Source organism: Culex pipiens, unplaced genomic scaffold, assembly GCF_016801865.2.
Source record: "Culex pipiens pallens isolate TS unplaced genomic scaffold, TS_CPP_V2 Cpp_Un0027, whole genome shotgun sequence".
NCBI classification, from domain to species: Eukaryota; Metazoa; Arthropoda; class Insecta; order Diptera; family Culicidae; genus Culex; species Culex pipiens.
In genome coordinates, this window is record NW_026292844.1 from 63,638 (window position 1) to 78,226 (window position 14,589).

The 14,589-nt window shown below is 38.4% G+C and overlaps 2 protein-coding genes across 5 annotated transcripts; one reads left to right on the forward strand and one right to left on the reverse strand.

The window, feature by feature from the left end:
• Positions 1-214: 214 nt before the first annotated feature.
• Positions 215-2,797, reverse strand: LOC120427314 (uncharacterized; the record flags this gene model as incomplete). Its single annotated transcript, XM_039592168.2, has 1 exon — positions 215-2,797. A coding segment is annotated over one exon (2,448 nt), but the record flags the coding sequence as incomplete, so codon positions are not given.
• Positions 2,778-8,415, forward strand: LOC120427323 (dendritic arbor reduction protein 1-like). Of its 4 annotated transcripts, none has more exons than XR_008212708.1 (2): positions 2,778-6,647; positions 6,800-8,415. XR_008212708.1 is itself a non-coding variant. In XM_052711446.1 (2 exons), exons 1-2 carry the CDS (start codon positions 5,640-5,642, stop codon positions 6,836-6,838), a joined length of 1,113 nt encoding a protein of 370 aa, XP_052567406.1. In that variant the 5' UTR covers positions 2,786-5,639; the 3' UTR covers positions 6,839-7,135. The 4 variants fall into 4 exon arrangements, 3 of the variants coding, with proteins under 3 accessions (XP_052567406.1, XP_052567407.1, XP_052567405.1); XM_052711446.1 differs by having other exon boundaries at positions 2,786-6,647; positions 6,734-7,135; XM_052711447.1 differs by having other exon boundaries at positions 2,786-6,647; positions 6,800-7,129.
• The last annotated feature ends 6,174 nt before the right edge of the window (positions 8,416-14,589 follow it).

Here is a 14,589-nt window from a genome sequence, read left to right on the forward strand (position 1 = left end):
AACAAAAGAACAAAGGACCGTGCCAGGAAAACCAAAACATAAACAATGTCAATGTCAGTGGAGTGAGAGAGTCAGAGATAGCGATTTTGACAACCGCACTACTACACACTCAATCGCGAGTACCTTAGGTAGAAAGCCATGGATAACTCTATTCCCCTCTCCTTCCCTATTATAGCTTTAAAGCCGGATTTCGTGTTTAAGGAATTGAAACTAATATTTTTTTTTGTTTTTATTTCAGTTCTAAAATAAATATGTACAGTGATTTAGCGTCCGCATCAATAAGGCTCACAGTTTTTCATGTATCACAATCCGTAATAGTTCGTTTAGTGTTTTTTGTTGTTGCATACTCTTATTGGTACTTAAACTCGTGAGGAGTTATATAATAAACACTAGCTTGATCACCTGATAATTTGTAGTCAATCAGAGGTTTTGATATTCGACCGTTATATGGCAATAATTCGCTATCAAAATTGATGGCAGGTAACGGATGTTTATAGTTAACTAGAGTGTCTTTTGCCAAATCTTGTGTTTGCAATTGTAAATATTTGTCATATTTTTTTGTATCACTTTGTCTATAAGAAGTACTGACTTGAATAGGTTTAGAAGGTGCAGAATATGATGGAATTGAATACTTGTTTTGCAAAAATATTTTAGTGTTGTAGCCACTCGCTCCATTGTTAGAGATTAATGGCTTGGGAATGTCTAACACTTTAACTTTTTCTACCCTAAACCAATTTGGTTGGGGCCATGGGTTGAGTTGGGTGCTGGGTTTTGCTGTTTGAAATGTTAAATCTAAATGAGGGTTTGCGCTAGTTATTTCAACGTTCAAGGAAGGATTTCGATAACGATTAAAATTATTATCGTACGAGTCAGGTTTATCGTATGTTGGAAGACGATCGTGATGTGAAACTCCAATTGGAGTAGAATGATAAGTTAACCCAGCATTATAGGGTTGATACTTAACGTCCGGATGAAATTGATCACTATATTGCGAATTAATGTAAGAGGTTTGGATTTGAGGTGGCACCCTAGTAGGCGATATTCCAAACGGATATTCATAGTTGGGTCTTGCTTTTGATTTTCGATAATTGTCTACAGGTGGTGCCGAATTTTTATACAAGCGAAGTGTGTGACGAATGTTTTCTATTTCTTTATTGAATTCATGCATAGTTTTGTAGCGAAGATTTTCTATATTTGGTATTATGCGTGATGATTCTTTTTGCTTGCTCGGTATGTATGTTCTATTCGGTGGACGCTTGCTAGATACTTGTATGATGATTGGAGTAAAAGCCGTGGTCGTTCCATATACATGTTTAGGTGTTGTTGATGTCAATGGTTTAGTAGTAGTAGTAAAGGAGTATTCATTTCCAGAACTTACAGAAGAAGTTCTAGCATCAAAATATTCAAAGTAAATAGGATTACCTTTTACATTTTGTTGATTCAATGAAATTAGTGGAGGGGTTTCAACGAAATTATCGGTTTGTAGTTGAATTGCAGGTGTTTTAGTCTTATTCTGAATTTTTGGAAAATGCCTAGGTTGAGTAGGTTGCACAGATTTAATCAATTTTGTATCATTGTTAGAGGGGAATGACTTTACTACAACCTTTTCAATTTCTATGTTATATTTTAGGACATTTGTTTGAGTAGTATTAATAGGCGCAGAATTTTTTTTGGAAAAAGTCATATTTTTAGTGCGTTCATTTATGCTTGAGTTGATAACATTCTTTTTAGAATTAGTAGGTGTGCTCATCGATATTTTCATCTCCATTAGAGGAGCGAAGAAATTTGGCGGCGGTGGTAAAATTATGCCTGGCACTAGTGGCCCAGGCGACACTGGGTTGGTATAATTGCTTTCATATTCAAAACTATACGGAGGAGGATAATACAAAGAATTATCTTCCTCGTCAATATCTGTACTATTTTTTTCATCAATTGAACCAGTTGGCAAAGGTGGTAGTGCTGGAAGATTTAGGAATGGGTTGGAGAACGTTTTGTTTGGTTCTCCAATGGGTAACGGCGCAGGGGGTGGGTATTGATATCCATTAAATTTTGAAGGTGGATTTTTCTCTCCATTCCAGGCAGTAGTATTTTTTTTAACGAAATCTCCGGTTTGAATGTCCGGGACTCTTTCATTTGAGAAAAGAAAAACTGTCTGGTTTGTAAACGGATTGTAGATCGGAAGTTTATTATTTCCGATAAACTGTATTGGCGCATCATCGGCAAGCTGGACAGGAAATGGAGGCGGTATTTTAGGATTTTCTGGAAGTTTAACTTGTCTTTGTGGAGCCACATAATCGTCAATTGGTTGCCATTTTTCCTTTTCATTTATCTTGTTTACCGAACCACCATTCAAAACTAATAAATGATCTTCCGAGAGCCAAATTTCATCATCTTTTAATCCACCATAATTATTTGCATCATCCTTTGGTACCTCATAGTTTGTTTTATAGCTAAGCACGCCAGGACGTATTATGGGAGTTTTGAAGAGTTCTGTGTGTATTAAACCGTATTTTCCCTCATTGACTTGATCGGATAGTGTTTTTTTGCTCTCTTCTTTGTTCGTATTACTATTGTTTTTTTGATCAATTTTGCCATTTCCTGTACTTGCTGTCTCAAGCGATATTCCTCTGTCGGTTGGGGAAGTTCGACTACTATTTGCATTGGAAGTCTGTAAAACTAATTTCCGATAATTATTTTTGAACTTGTTTCGTGAATTCTTTTGAAAATCATGATATAAAAAATGGCCGCCAATTAGTTGTTCAATTCCTTTTCCTCGTTTCGAGCTGAAAAAGCAAAAAAATAATCATCAACTATTTTGACAAGCTATTAGGTTTTACGCCAACTCGATTTGGAGGTTAGAAAGGAGTGCACTGTTTACATGGACCTAGCACAGTTCGATGCGGTCATCGATTTTGTTCGGGGAAATTCGTCGACAATCGACGAAGACCATGTATACAGTGCACACGAGCTGTCAAATGACGTCACGCTGTAAAACCTAATTATCATCGATTACGTCATCGGGTCATCGGTGTAATAGTATCTGCGAAACCATGTAGTGGTAGTTGTGTACGAAAAGAATTTTGCCTAACAAATCAAAAGCGCTATGTAGTAAATAAAACATGCTTCAATATCATTAAAAAAAAACAAAAAAATCTTTTGCTGTGTTATGAATTTAAATTTCTTATTTAATGTTGATGTTATATTTGACTGTTACTACAGGATGGCCCATAAAAAATGAGACATGTGAATTTTCACAGAAAAAGATGTGCCATTCTTTAATGTATTTAACAATCGGATTTTTTTTGTGTATTATGGTGTTAGTTTAGAATGTTTATCATGATAGTTTTTTGCAGTTCGCCAAAACTGTGTACAGGCGGTCTACAATTATGAATGTATTTTTGGAACAATATTTACCCTAATTAAATACCTTATATTTCAAAAAAGAAACAGGTTAAACTATCCAACAATGTGTCAAAAGCAGCGTTTAGAAGTCCCTCTTAAATACGCTCAATCAATAAAGTTTTTAAATTTTGTTAAAATTGGCAATTTGAGTGAAAAATGCCATTTTGGTTATTATTTTGTGTGATTCTGTCAAAATAATCAATAACTTAAAACCGTTGTCGATGGCTCTAAGCATGTTAAAAGTCACATAAGAGCATCTGCTAGTATCAATTAAATACCATCACTAGTAGCATTTGTATTTTTCGTTGAAACATTGCATGCTCCAAAAAATCCTAAAAATTGATGCATTTTCAGAATCGGGTTATTTTTGGAAAGTTCACTATTTTACTATAACTGGTAAATAGAATGCGTAAAATTCAGTTGCAGTTGAGTCTTTTTACCGGACGGACGCGTTTTTGAATTCGCTCTACACCTTTTTTTTATTTACCTTCACTGACCCAGTCCACAAACGTAAACGTAAACTTATTTATTTTTTGTCGCGCGTCGCGTGTGCACTTATTAACAAACGTAAGCAAAATGCAGTGCTATTTGCCGACGTGCTCTTCACCCTTCGACCAACAATACCTCTGGAACTGTTCGGGCATTTGTAATCGAAAATTTCACGCAGCCTGTATTGGGGTCAAGCGTGGCTCCGAAGACGACTTGCAACTACATGTACTTCCTATATGCAGCCTTTGTCGAAATAACCTACATATGGAAATCGACATTAGAAAAATAATGCAGCATCATTTAGAAGGCAGTCATATGATCTTGACTCACATCAAGACCAATGACAAGACAAACCAAGAAGCCCTTAATGAACTGCATAATAAAATCATAGGCCTGCAGGAAGAAATTAAGAAATCTGGAGAAATCGCAAGTCGAATACTTTCGGCAGTATTAACACAGGCACCGGCAATGGACTTCCCCTTAAACGAAGTCAGAAAAGCATTTGAAGACACCACCTCGGACCAGAATCAAAAACTCGCTGAATCATTCTGCCGTATCCAGGAAATTACGTCATCCCACCGGGATGACATAATTAAAACAATTGCCTCAGAAGAAAAATGCCCCTCGGACATAATTTTAGCAGTCCACGATGAAGTGAGGGCCCTCACTTCATCCATCAATAAACTGCAAGACAATGAAATTGAAGTCCGGCAAAAATCACTGGCAGAAGAATTAAACGAACAAACCGTACTGGAAATCGAATCTGGCTGGCGACTTATCGGCAGCAAAAAAATTTGGAAGCCAGACTGGACCGACTTCGACGCCAGGCAGCGGACTCGCCGTCTTCAGGAAAAGGAAGCCGAAAAAGCACGTCGCCGCAACCGAAAACATCGTCAACAAATTCAGCACCAGCAACAACAACAATCACAACAAAATCATCAGCAACGCCGGCAACAGCAACACCTGCAGCAACAACAATCACATCAGCATCTTCGTCGGCAACAGCACCAGACCAACTGCAACTCTGACGCAGGCCGAAACCCAAGTACGCCACATTTTAACTTCAAAATGTGCTTTGAAAGGGACGAGTTTTCAGAAACCAGAGTTCAAAGTGGGGGACTGGGTATAAGTAAAACGTAAATGTGCACTTCGGTTCTAGCGATACATTTGGACAGTACAGAGTGGAAAAGGCTGAGCCAAAGAGGAAGGAAAAAACATTCAAACCTCTTCGGCGGCAGAGTTACGGCTTTGGATCGCTCGACGCACTTGCTCAACAATAGCGTGTGTGCGTGTCCCATTTGCCTAATAACAGATGAAGCCTTTGTGATTCTATAAATAGAATCGCAAGTCCGCAATAGATCAAATTACTGGTCGCAGTGGATAGTGGCATCGAACAAAAAAAAAAACACGGAAGAAGAAATGACACCCTCGCAAGAGGCAGTAAGTACTATTAATAATTTAAGTATATCTCCAAAAATTTCTTCAACGGAACAACAGAATGCGAATGAAATTCTAACTTATTGTCAGAATTTCAATCGCATGAAAAGCCCAGGCAAAATGAAGGAAATTTCTTTAAACATTCTCCCACATTCTTTCGACATTATTCTTGGAACTGAAACTAACTGGGACGAAAGCGTCCACCCTGAAGAAATTTTTGGAAACAATTATTTTGTATTCCGTGGCAATAGAAATTTAAATCTCAGTCAGAAAAAGTCAGGAGGCGGCGTCCTCTTAGCCATAAATACCAGATGTTACGACCGCTGAGATGGCCACACTGTCGGACGGTGCAAATTAAGAAATCTGCAGAAATCGCAAGTCGAATACTTTCGGCAGTATTAACACAGGCACCGGCAATGGACTTCCCCTTAAACGAAGTCAGAAAAGCATTTGAAGACACCACCTCGGACCAGAATCAAAAACTCGCTGAATCATTCTGCCGTATCCAGGAAATTACGTCATCCCACCGGGATGACATAATTAAAACAATTGCCTCAGAAGAAAAATGCCCCTCGGACATAATTTTAGCAGTCCACGATGAAGTGAGGGCCCTCACTTCATCCATCAATAAACTGCAAGACAATGAAATTGAAGTCCGGCAAAAATCACTGGCAGAAGAATTAAACGAACAAACCGTACTGGAAATCGAATCTGGCTGGCGACTTATCGGCAGCAAAAAAATTTGGAAGCCAGACTGGACCGACTTCGACGCCAGGCAGCGGACTCGCCGTCTTCAGGAAAAGGAAGCCGAAAAAGCACGTCGCCGCAACCGAAAACATCGTCAACAAATTCAGCACCAGCAACAACAACAATCACAACAACATCATCAGCAACGCCGGCAACAGCAACACCTGCAGCAACAACAATCACATCAGCATCTTCGTCGGCAACAGCACCAGACCAACTGCAACTCTGACGCAGGCCGAAACCCAAGTACGCCACATTTTAACTTAAAGGACAATCAATTCGACCAGGACAACGCAAGTAGCAGCAACTTTTTCACTCATTCGTCAACCAAATTGTCCGACAAGGAACTTCTAGACCAGGCAAGGGTCGAATTTTCTGGCCAACCTCCAACTACATCGAATTCAAACTTCATCAACTTCCGAAAAGGGGAAACCATCAACCCCTACCGGAAGGAAAAAACGCCAATCGTCCCACCTCTAAACGCCACCACGCCGCAGCCAGCAAAAACGTCATCACAAACTCCTGAAGTAACAGACAGTATGTTCTGTCTGGACCCAATGAAGCCGCCCATAGTACGCCTAACTGAACAGTCTGCAGTCGGCGATGGCCGTTTCCTGCTGGCCAGACTCCGCGAAACGAAAGTCTATGACAATCTCAGACTATACTTGGCGTATCTGAAGGACCAAAAACCGGACGTCTGCATAGACGGACTAACACTAACCAGCATGCATGTCTTTTTTGCATCCAATGGCCTGCCTCCTGAACCTGAACATCTTATGAACATCTTCATGGAATACAACTCAACAATTGGAATTTCACCTAAGCAAACCCTCACCGACCTGGAAACCTACAGGAAATATGTAACAACTAGAAGACTTCAATACCTCACAGTAAAAAAAAACATGGTAAAATTACATCTAAAAAGAAGTACATCTTTTATGTCAGAAAAAAGCTTTAATTTTTCCTCTTATAATGTGTAAATTTACATCTGACAGACGCTAGGAAAAAATATCTGTAATCCTAAAAAAATATCAAACCGGCGATAGTTATATCTAGCTTACTAAGTCCGCGCCCCAACCCGCACGGCTAACTCGCCGCTGTGAAAACTGGACGATCAAAGCCAATGTAGCTCTATGTGCTCCGTACATTGTATACTGTATTTACTGCATATACGGTACATAGAGGTACATTAGCTTTGATCGTCCAGTTTTTACAGCGGCGAGTTAGCCGTGCGGGTTGGGGCGCGGACTTAGTAAGCTAGATATAACTATCGCCGGTTTGATATTTTTTTAGGATTACAGATATTTTTTCCTAGCGTCTGCCAGATGTAAATTTACACATTATAAGAGGTAAAATTAAAGCTTTTTTCTGACATAAAAGATGTACTCCTTTTTAGATGTAATTTTACCATGTTTTTTTTACTGTGCTGCAGCATTCGCGCGAAACCGCCAACAAATTCTACCTGCCGACTACATCGTCGAATTTTTACAAGCATTGACGCCTTCTAACACGGAGCCGAGCTCCTGTGGTCTAATGGTTACAGGTTTCGCTTTATGAGTGGAAGGTCGTGGTTTCAAACCCACATGGCTTGGCAAGTCCTTTCTCCTGTACTCTTCACATGTAGAAGGACCATACTGTTCTCTGTATATTTGCGTCTGCAGAGTTCCACGGCCCGATCGCAAAAATGTGCTTTGAAAGGGACGAGTTTTCAGAAACCAGAGTTCAAAGTGGGGGACTGGGTATAAGTAAAACGTAAATGTGCACTTCGGTTCTAGCGATACATTTGGACAGTACAGAGTGGAAAAGGCTGAGCCAAAGAGGAAGGAAAAAACATTCAAACCTCTTCGGCGGCAGAGTTACGGCTTTGGATCGCTCGACGCACTTGCTCAACAATAGCGTGTGTGCGTGTCCCATTTGCCTAATAACAGATGAAGCCTTTGTGATTCTATAAATAGAATCGCAAGTCCGCAATAGATCAAATTACTGGTCGCAGTGGATAGTGGCATCGAACAAAAAAAAAACACGGAAGAAGAAATGACACCCTCGCAAGAGGCAGTAAGTACTATTAATAATTTAAGTATATCTCCAAAAATTTCTTCAACGGAACAACAGAATGCGAATGAAATTCTAACTTATTGTCAGAATTTCAATCGCATGAAAAGCCCAGGCAAAATGAAGGAAATTTCTTTAAACATTCTCCCACATTCTTTCGACATTATTCTTGGAACTGAAACTAACTGGGACGAAAGCGTCCACCCTGAAGAAATTTTTGGAAACAATCATTTTGTATTCCGAGGCAATAGAAATTTAAATCTCAGTCAGAAAAAGTCAGGAGGCGGCGTCCTCTTAGCCATAAATACCAGATGTTACGACCGCTGAGATGGCCACACTGTCGGACGGTTTTGCCAAATTAAGAAAATCTGCAGAAATCGCAAAGTCGAATACTTTCGGCATCTGTCTTAACATCAGGGGCACCGGCAATGGACTTGCCCTCCCCTTAAAACGAAGTCAGAAAAGCCATTTTTGGAAGACACCACCTCGGACCAGTAATCAAAAACTCGCCTGATCATTCTGCCGTATCCAGGAAATTACGTCATCCCACCGGGATGACATAAATAAAACAATTGCCTCAGCAGAAAAATGCCCCTCGGACTAATTTAGCAGTCACACGATGAAGTGGGGCCCTCTCACTTCATCCATCAATAAACTGCAAGACAATGAAATTGAAGTCCGGCAAACATCACTTGCAGCAGAATTAAACGAACAAACAGTACTGTAAATCGACTCTGGCTGGCGCCTTATCGGCAGCCAAAAAATTTGGAAGCCAGAATGGACCGACGTCGACGCCAGGCAGCGGCCTCGCCGTCGTCAGGAAACGGAAGCCGACAAAGCACGTCGCCGCAACCGAAAACATCGTCAACAAATTCAGCACCAGCAACAACAACAATCACAACAACATCATCAGCAACGCCGGCAACAGCAACACCTGCAGCAACAACAATCACATCAGCATCTTCGTCGGCAACAGCACCAGACCAACTGCAACTCTGACGCAGGCCGAAACCCAAGTACGCCACATTTTAACTTAAAGGACAATCAATTCGACCAGGACAACGCACGGAGCAGCAACTTTTTCACTCATTCGTCACACCAATTGTCCGACCAGGAACTTCGAGACCCGGCAAGGGTCGACTTTTCTGGCCAACCTCCACCTACATCGAATTCAAACTTCATCAACTTCCGAAAAGGGTAGACCATCAACCCCTACCGGAAGAAAAAAACGCCAATCGTCCCACCTCTAAACTCCACACACCCGCAGCCACAAAACTCATCACAAACTCCTGAAGTAACAGACAGTATTTCTGTCTGGACCCAATGAAGCCGCCCATAGTACGCCTAAACTGAACATCTGCAGTCGCGATGCCGTTCCTCTGCCAACTCCGCGGATTTAAAGTCTATGTCAATCTCAGACTATACTTGGCGTATATGATGGACCTATAACGGGACGTCTGCATAGACGGTCTAACACTAACCAGCATGCATGTCTGTTTTTTGCATCCAATTGCCTGCCTTCTGAACCTGAACATCTTATGAACATCTTCATGAAACAACTCAACAATTGGAATTTCACCTAACAACCCTCACCACCTGAAACCTACAGGAAATATGTTAACAACTAAAGACTTCAATACCTGCAGCATCGCGCAAGGGCCTGCCAACAAATTTTTACCTGCCGATCTAACATTCGGTCGAAATTTTTACCAAGCATTGACGCCTTCAAACACGAAAAGAAATGACACCCTCGCAAGAGCAGTAATACTATTAATAATTTAATATGTCTCCAAAAATTTCTTCAACGGAACAAAAGAAGTCGAATGAAATTCTAATTTATTGTCAGAATTTCAATCGCATGAAAAGCCCAGGCAAAATGAAGGAAATTTCTTTAAACATTCTCTCACATTCTTTCGACATTATTCTTGGAACTGAAACTAACTGGGACGAAAGCGTCCACCCTGAAGAAATTTTTGGAAACAATTATTTTGTATTCCTAGGCAATAGAAATTTAAATCTCAGTCAGAAAAAGTCAGGAGGCGGCGTCCTCTTAGCCATAAATGCCAGACTTAATCCAAAAGAAATTGTAACTGAAAAACATTTTCAATATGAACAAGAATCTGCCAAAGCCACAATTGCAGGACAAGTACACATTTTTGCATCAGTATACTTTCCGCCAGACCATGCCAATAAACAGTCGTATGAACTATTCTTTAAAACAAGTAAAACCGGAAGTAAAACTTCACATTTATGGCAACTTTAATCAAAGCAAAGTCGAATTTATATCTGACCAAGAAAATGAAGCAATTCTTCTCCCAGTCATTGGGGAAAATGAAACTTTGCATTTTCTCTTTGACAATATTGCAAATTATGGACTTTTCCAAATCAATCATGTAAAAAACCAAAGAAATTCATTTTTAGACCTTTTATTCACTAACTGTATTGAAGACTTTCATGTACAAGAATCTGTAACCCCCCTTTGGAAGAATGAAGTCTTCCATACAGCAATTGAATATTCTATTTATGTCCATAAAAACACTTTGCCCATTGACTGGGAATATGAAGAAGTCCTGGAATACAATAAAACAAACTTTGTAGAAGCCAAACGTAAAACTACTTGCAATTGACTGGCAAAATTTATTTAATAATGAAGGAAATGTCGACGAATTAGTAGGAAAATTCTATACGGAAATTAACACTATAACATCTGAAACCGTACCTACTAGAAGAAGACGACGTAATAACACAGGCAATAAATACCCAGTGTGGTTCACTCCACAACTAAGAAATTTAAAAAATAGAAAACAAAAAGCCTACAAACTATACAGAAACAATACAAATGACACAAATCTTCTGAATTATCTGAATATTTCCGACCATTTTTTTTCGGCACTCAATTCTGCCAACGAAGAATATAATAGTAAAGTCGAATCTGAAGTCAAATCATGCTCGAAAAATTTCTTTAATTACGTAAAATCCAAATCCAAAAGTAGTAATTTCCCATCGCAAATGCAACTGGACGAAAATGTAGGCAGTAACTCAAAAGAAATTTGCAATCTTTTTTCAAAATTTTTCAAAGAAGTATACACCTCATTTTCCGAAGAAGACCGCGACCGCGACTACTTTTCATATATACCGGAATTTCCAAATGACGTCTCAGTCAATTCTTTGTCAGAAACGGAAGTACGCCAGGCATTGAAGGACTTAGACTCATCAAAAGGACCAGGACCCGACGGAATAGCACCTGCATTCCTAAAGAACCTTGCAGAAGAATTGACATATCCACTGCATCATCTTTTCAACATGTCAATAAATACTGGAAAATTCCCACAAACATGGAAAAAGTCTTTTTTGGTGCCTATTTTCAAGTCAGGCCCAAAATCAGACATACGTAATTATCGCGGAATTGCCCTTTTGACTTGCATTCCAAAACTTTTCGAATCTATTATAAATGAAAAAATCTTTCAGCAAGTAAAAAACCGCATCACATGTAAACAAAACGGCTTTTTTAAAGGCCGCTCTACTAGCTCCAACCTTTTAGAATTTGTAAATTTTACACTGAATGCAATGCATAATCGCAATTTCGTAGAAGCAATTTACACAGACTTTAGTAAGGCATTTGACAGAATCGACATACCATTATTAATCTTCAAACTGCAGAAAATTGGAATTCAACCGAATCTTTTGGAATGGCTTAAGTCATATTTGACTAAGCGCGAACAAATTGTTCGCTTCCAAAATGTACTATCGGAATCAATTCACGTCACCTCTGGGGTTCCGCAAGGATCCCATCTAGGACCTCTTCTTTTCATCTTGTATGTAAACGACATTTCCTTCATTCTTAAAAAAATTAACGTACTTGTATATGCAGACGACATGAAATTGTATATGGAAATAGGAAATGCCAATGACAGTCATGTATTCCAAAACGAAATTAATCTTTTCTACACATGGTGTAGTAAAAGCCTACTCCAATTGAATGTAAAGAAATGTAATTCCATTGCCTTCAGCAGAAAACATGAAACACCAAACATAACAGTATTATTAGGAAACCAACCAGTAGAAAAATGCAAAGTAGTACGTGATCTAGGTGTCATCCTAGACTCACAACTAACTTATGTAGAACACTATAACACAATAATAAACAAGGCAAAAAGTACATTAGGCTTTATAAAGCGCTTTGCATTCAACTTCCAGGACCCGTATACTATTAAATTACTCTATATAACGTATGTCAGGCCACTCTTGGAATACTGTAGTATCGTCTGGAATCCATACTATGCCGTACACCAAGCACGTATTGAATCTGTCCAAAAACAATTCTTACTGTACGCACTACGTAAACTTAACTGGACTGCATTTCCTCTCCCATCGTATGAAGCACGCTGCATGCTCATAAACATACAATCATTACAAGAACGTCGTAAATTTGCCATGCTCTCTTTCATCAACGACATTATTTCTCAACGCATACAGTCAGCAGCATTATTTTCAGTAATACGCAATAGTATTCATGAACCAAGCCGTACTCTTAGACATTCACAACTTTTTAGAATAACTGCATACCCGAGCATGGGTAAATAACAAGGGAAATGCAAAATAATACCATTCAATGGTATCAATACCAAGTTTTGGTTTTCGAGAGCCCTTGAAAAAATGTCTAAAGTGTAAATTAATACCAATCATTGGTATTATACCAAATTTTGGTATTGTTTTGTTATTGGGAAAATTTTAGGAAAATGTCGAATTTTGACATACTGTTTCTTACTTACATACTTAAAAACGCAAATCTACTCCAAATTAAAGCCAACTTTTTTATTTTGGTCTCAAAAAGTTATTTAATGATCTTTATAAATTAGGGAATACCATACATTGGTATTATAAAGATATTTTAAATAAAAATATTATAAAATAATGGAGATTCAATAAAAAATCTATTTGAAATGATGTTTAACATTCTTAAAAGTATGCTGATACATTTAAAAATGATAAGAAAAACAATAGGTTAAACGTGAAAAATTTAAAATATTAGCATGGATTTTACTTAACATTGTTTGCCTTTTTCGTCAAAATCGATAAACTCAAAAAAATAATGTCAATCTTTGATAATTTGATAAAATAACTCTTTCAATACCAGAATGTTGGTATGCATGTGGTATTCGAACTTCGTTCTAAAATCCTTTTAATATTGGATTTGTGTTGAATCCTATTCAGCTGGAATCATGCATCCTCGAATATCCCACGAAAAATGCCACGCTGCCTGGGCTATAGCCTTTCTCGTTCTGGTTTAGTTTGTTTTTCATTCTTTGAATTTCCTGATATTTTTGCCTGCAGCTAAAACATGTTGATGCAGCAGCAGCTCGTTTTCAACAAGCGTTGATAGCTCAGTTGGTAAACGGGTAGCTAAAATGGTGTCTGCACCTTACCTGTCATGAGTTCGATTCCAGTATTCCTCTAGTTTTCTTTACCTGTTATTTTTTGGCTCTCCAAAGCAAGAATTCGTTTTCCTGCCTGTTCCAAGGATTTAAATATAGCATTAATATTCTACCCATTTCTCATTGCAATCCCATTAGCCAAATTAAATTCCAGCTGTAATCCTATAGAGAATTCTCTTTGTTTTTTGTCCAATGAGATTTTTATTTACCCGTAAAGTTGTGTTTTGTCTGGTATTCATTTGCCCTTGGAATGGCACGTTTTGGTATTGCTTTAGTCTTCCCCATACAGTTTTTTGGTATGATTTCATGTTATTATACCATCTATTACTGAGCAACCAAGGGCACATTTTGGTATTTGTTATTATGCCAAGTAAAACCAAAATATGGTATTCCCGTGTTATTTACCCCTGCTCGGGTACACGACAAATTATTTAAAAAATTCGCCATTAAATCAAATGATGCGCTTTTATAATTTGAAATTTGAAATTAAATATGTCTTTATTGAACTTTCTTATAATTATTACATTTCTTTTACATGCTAAGTGGTATGGCCTAATGCTCTTCATCTTTGTTGTATTTTTCGTTTTATTATTAACTGATCACATTAATTTTATTTACTTCAAATTGTTTTACATTATTGCATTGAATCGAATACATTTGTGTAAAAAAGAAAAAAAAAAAATCACTTTAACAACTAATCCTAACTTAAAACTAAAAAAATAAATTCATTGAAATATTCAAAATCATTAGAACGAGTAAACTACGAACTGTATTTTAAGATGAATGCTCCAAGCGTTCTTACTTGTTCCTGGCGAGTTTTGCAACCACGCAGAGTTGTTGTCATCTCGATGAAAATGTTCAGAAGTTCTTGTGGTGAAAACAGGTCACTACTGCCTTCATCCGTTGATGCTGGTTGGTTTTCCCTCGGTTGCTGACTGAAGCCTGGAGGTGTTGTATTCTCTGCAACTTTTTGCCACTGATTCAACGGCAATGGCTGCAGATTTGGAACCACTCGAACAGATCCTGC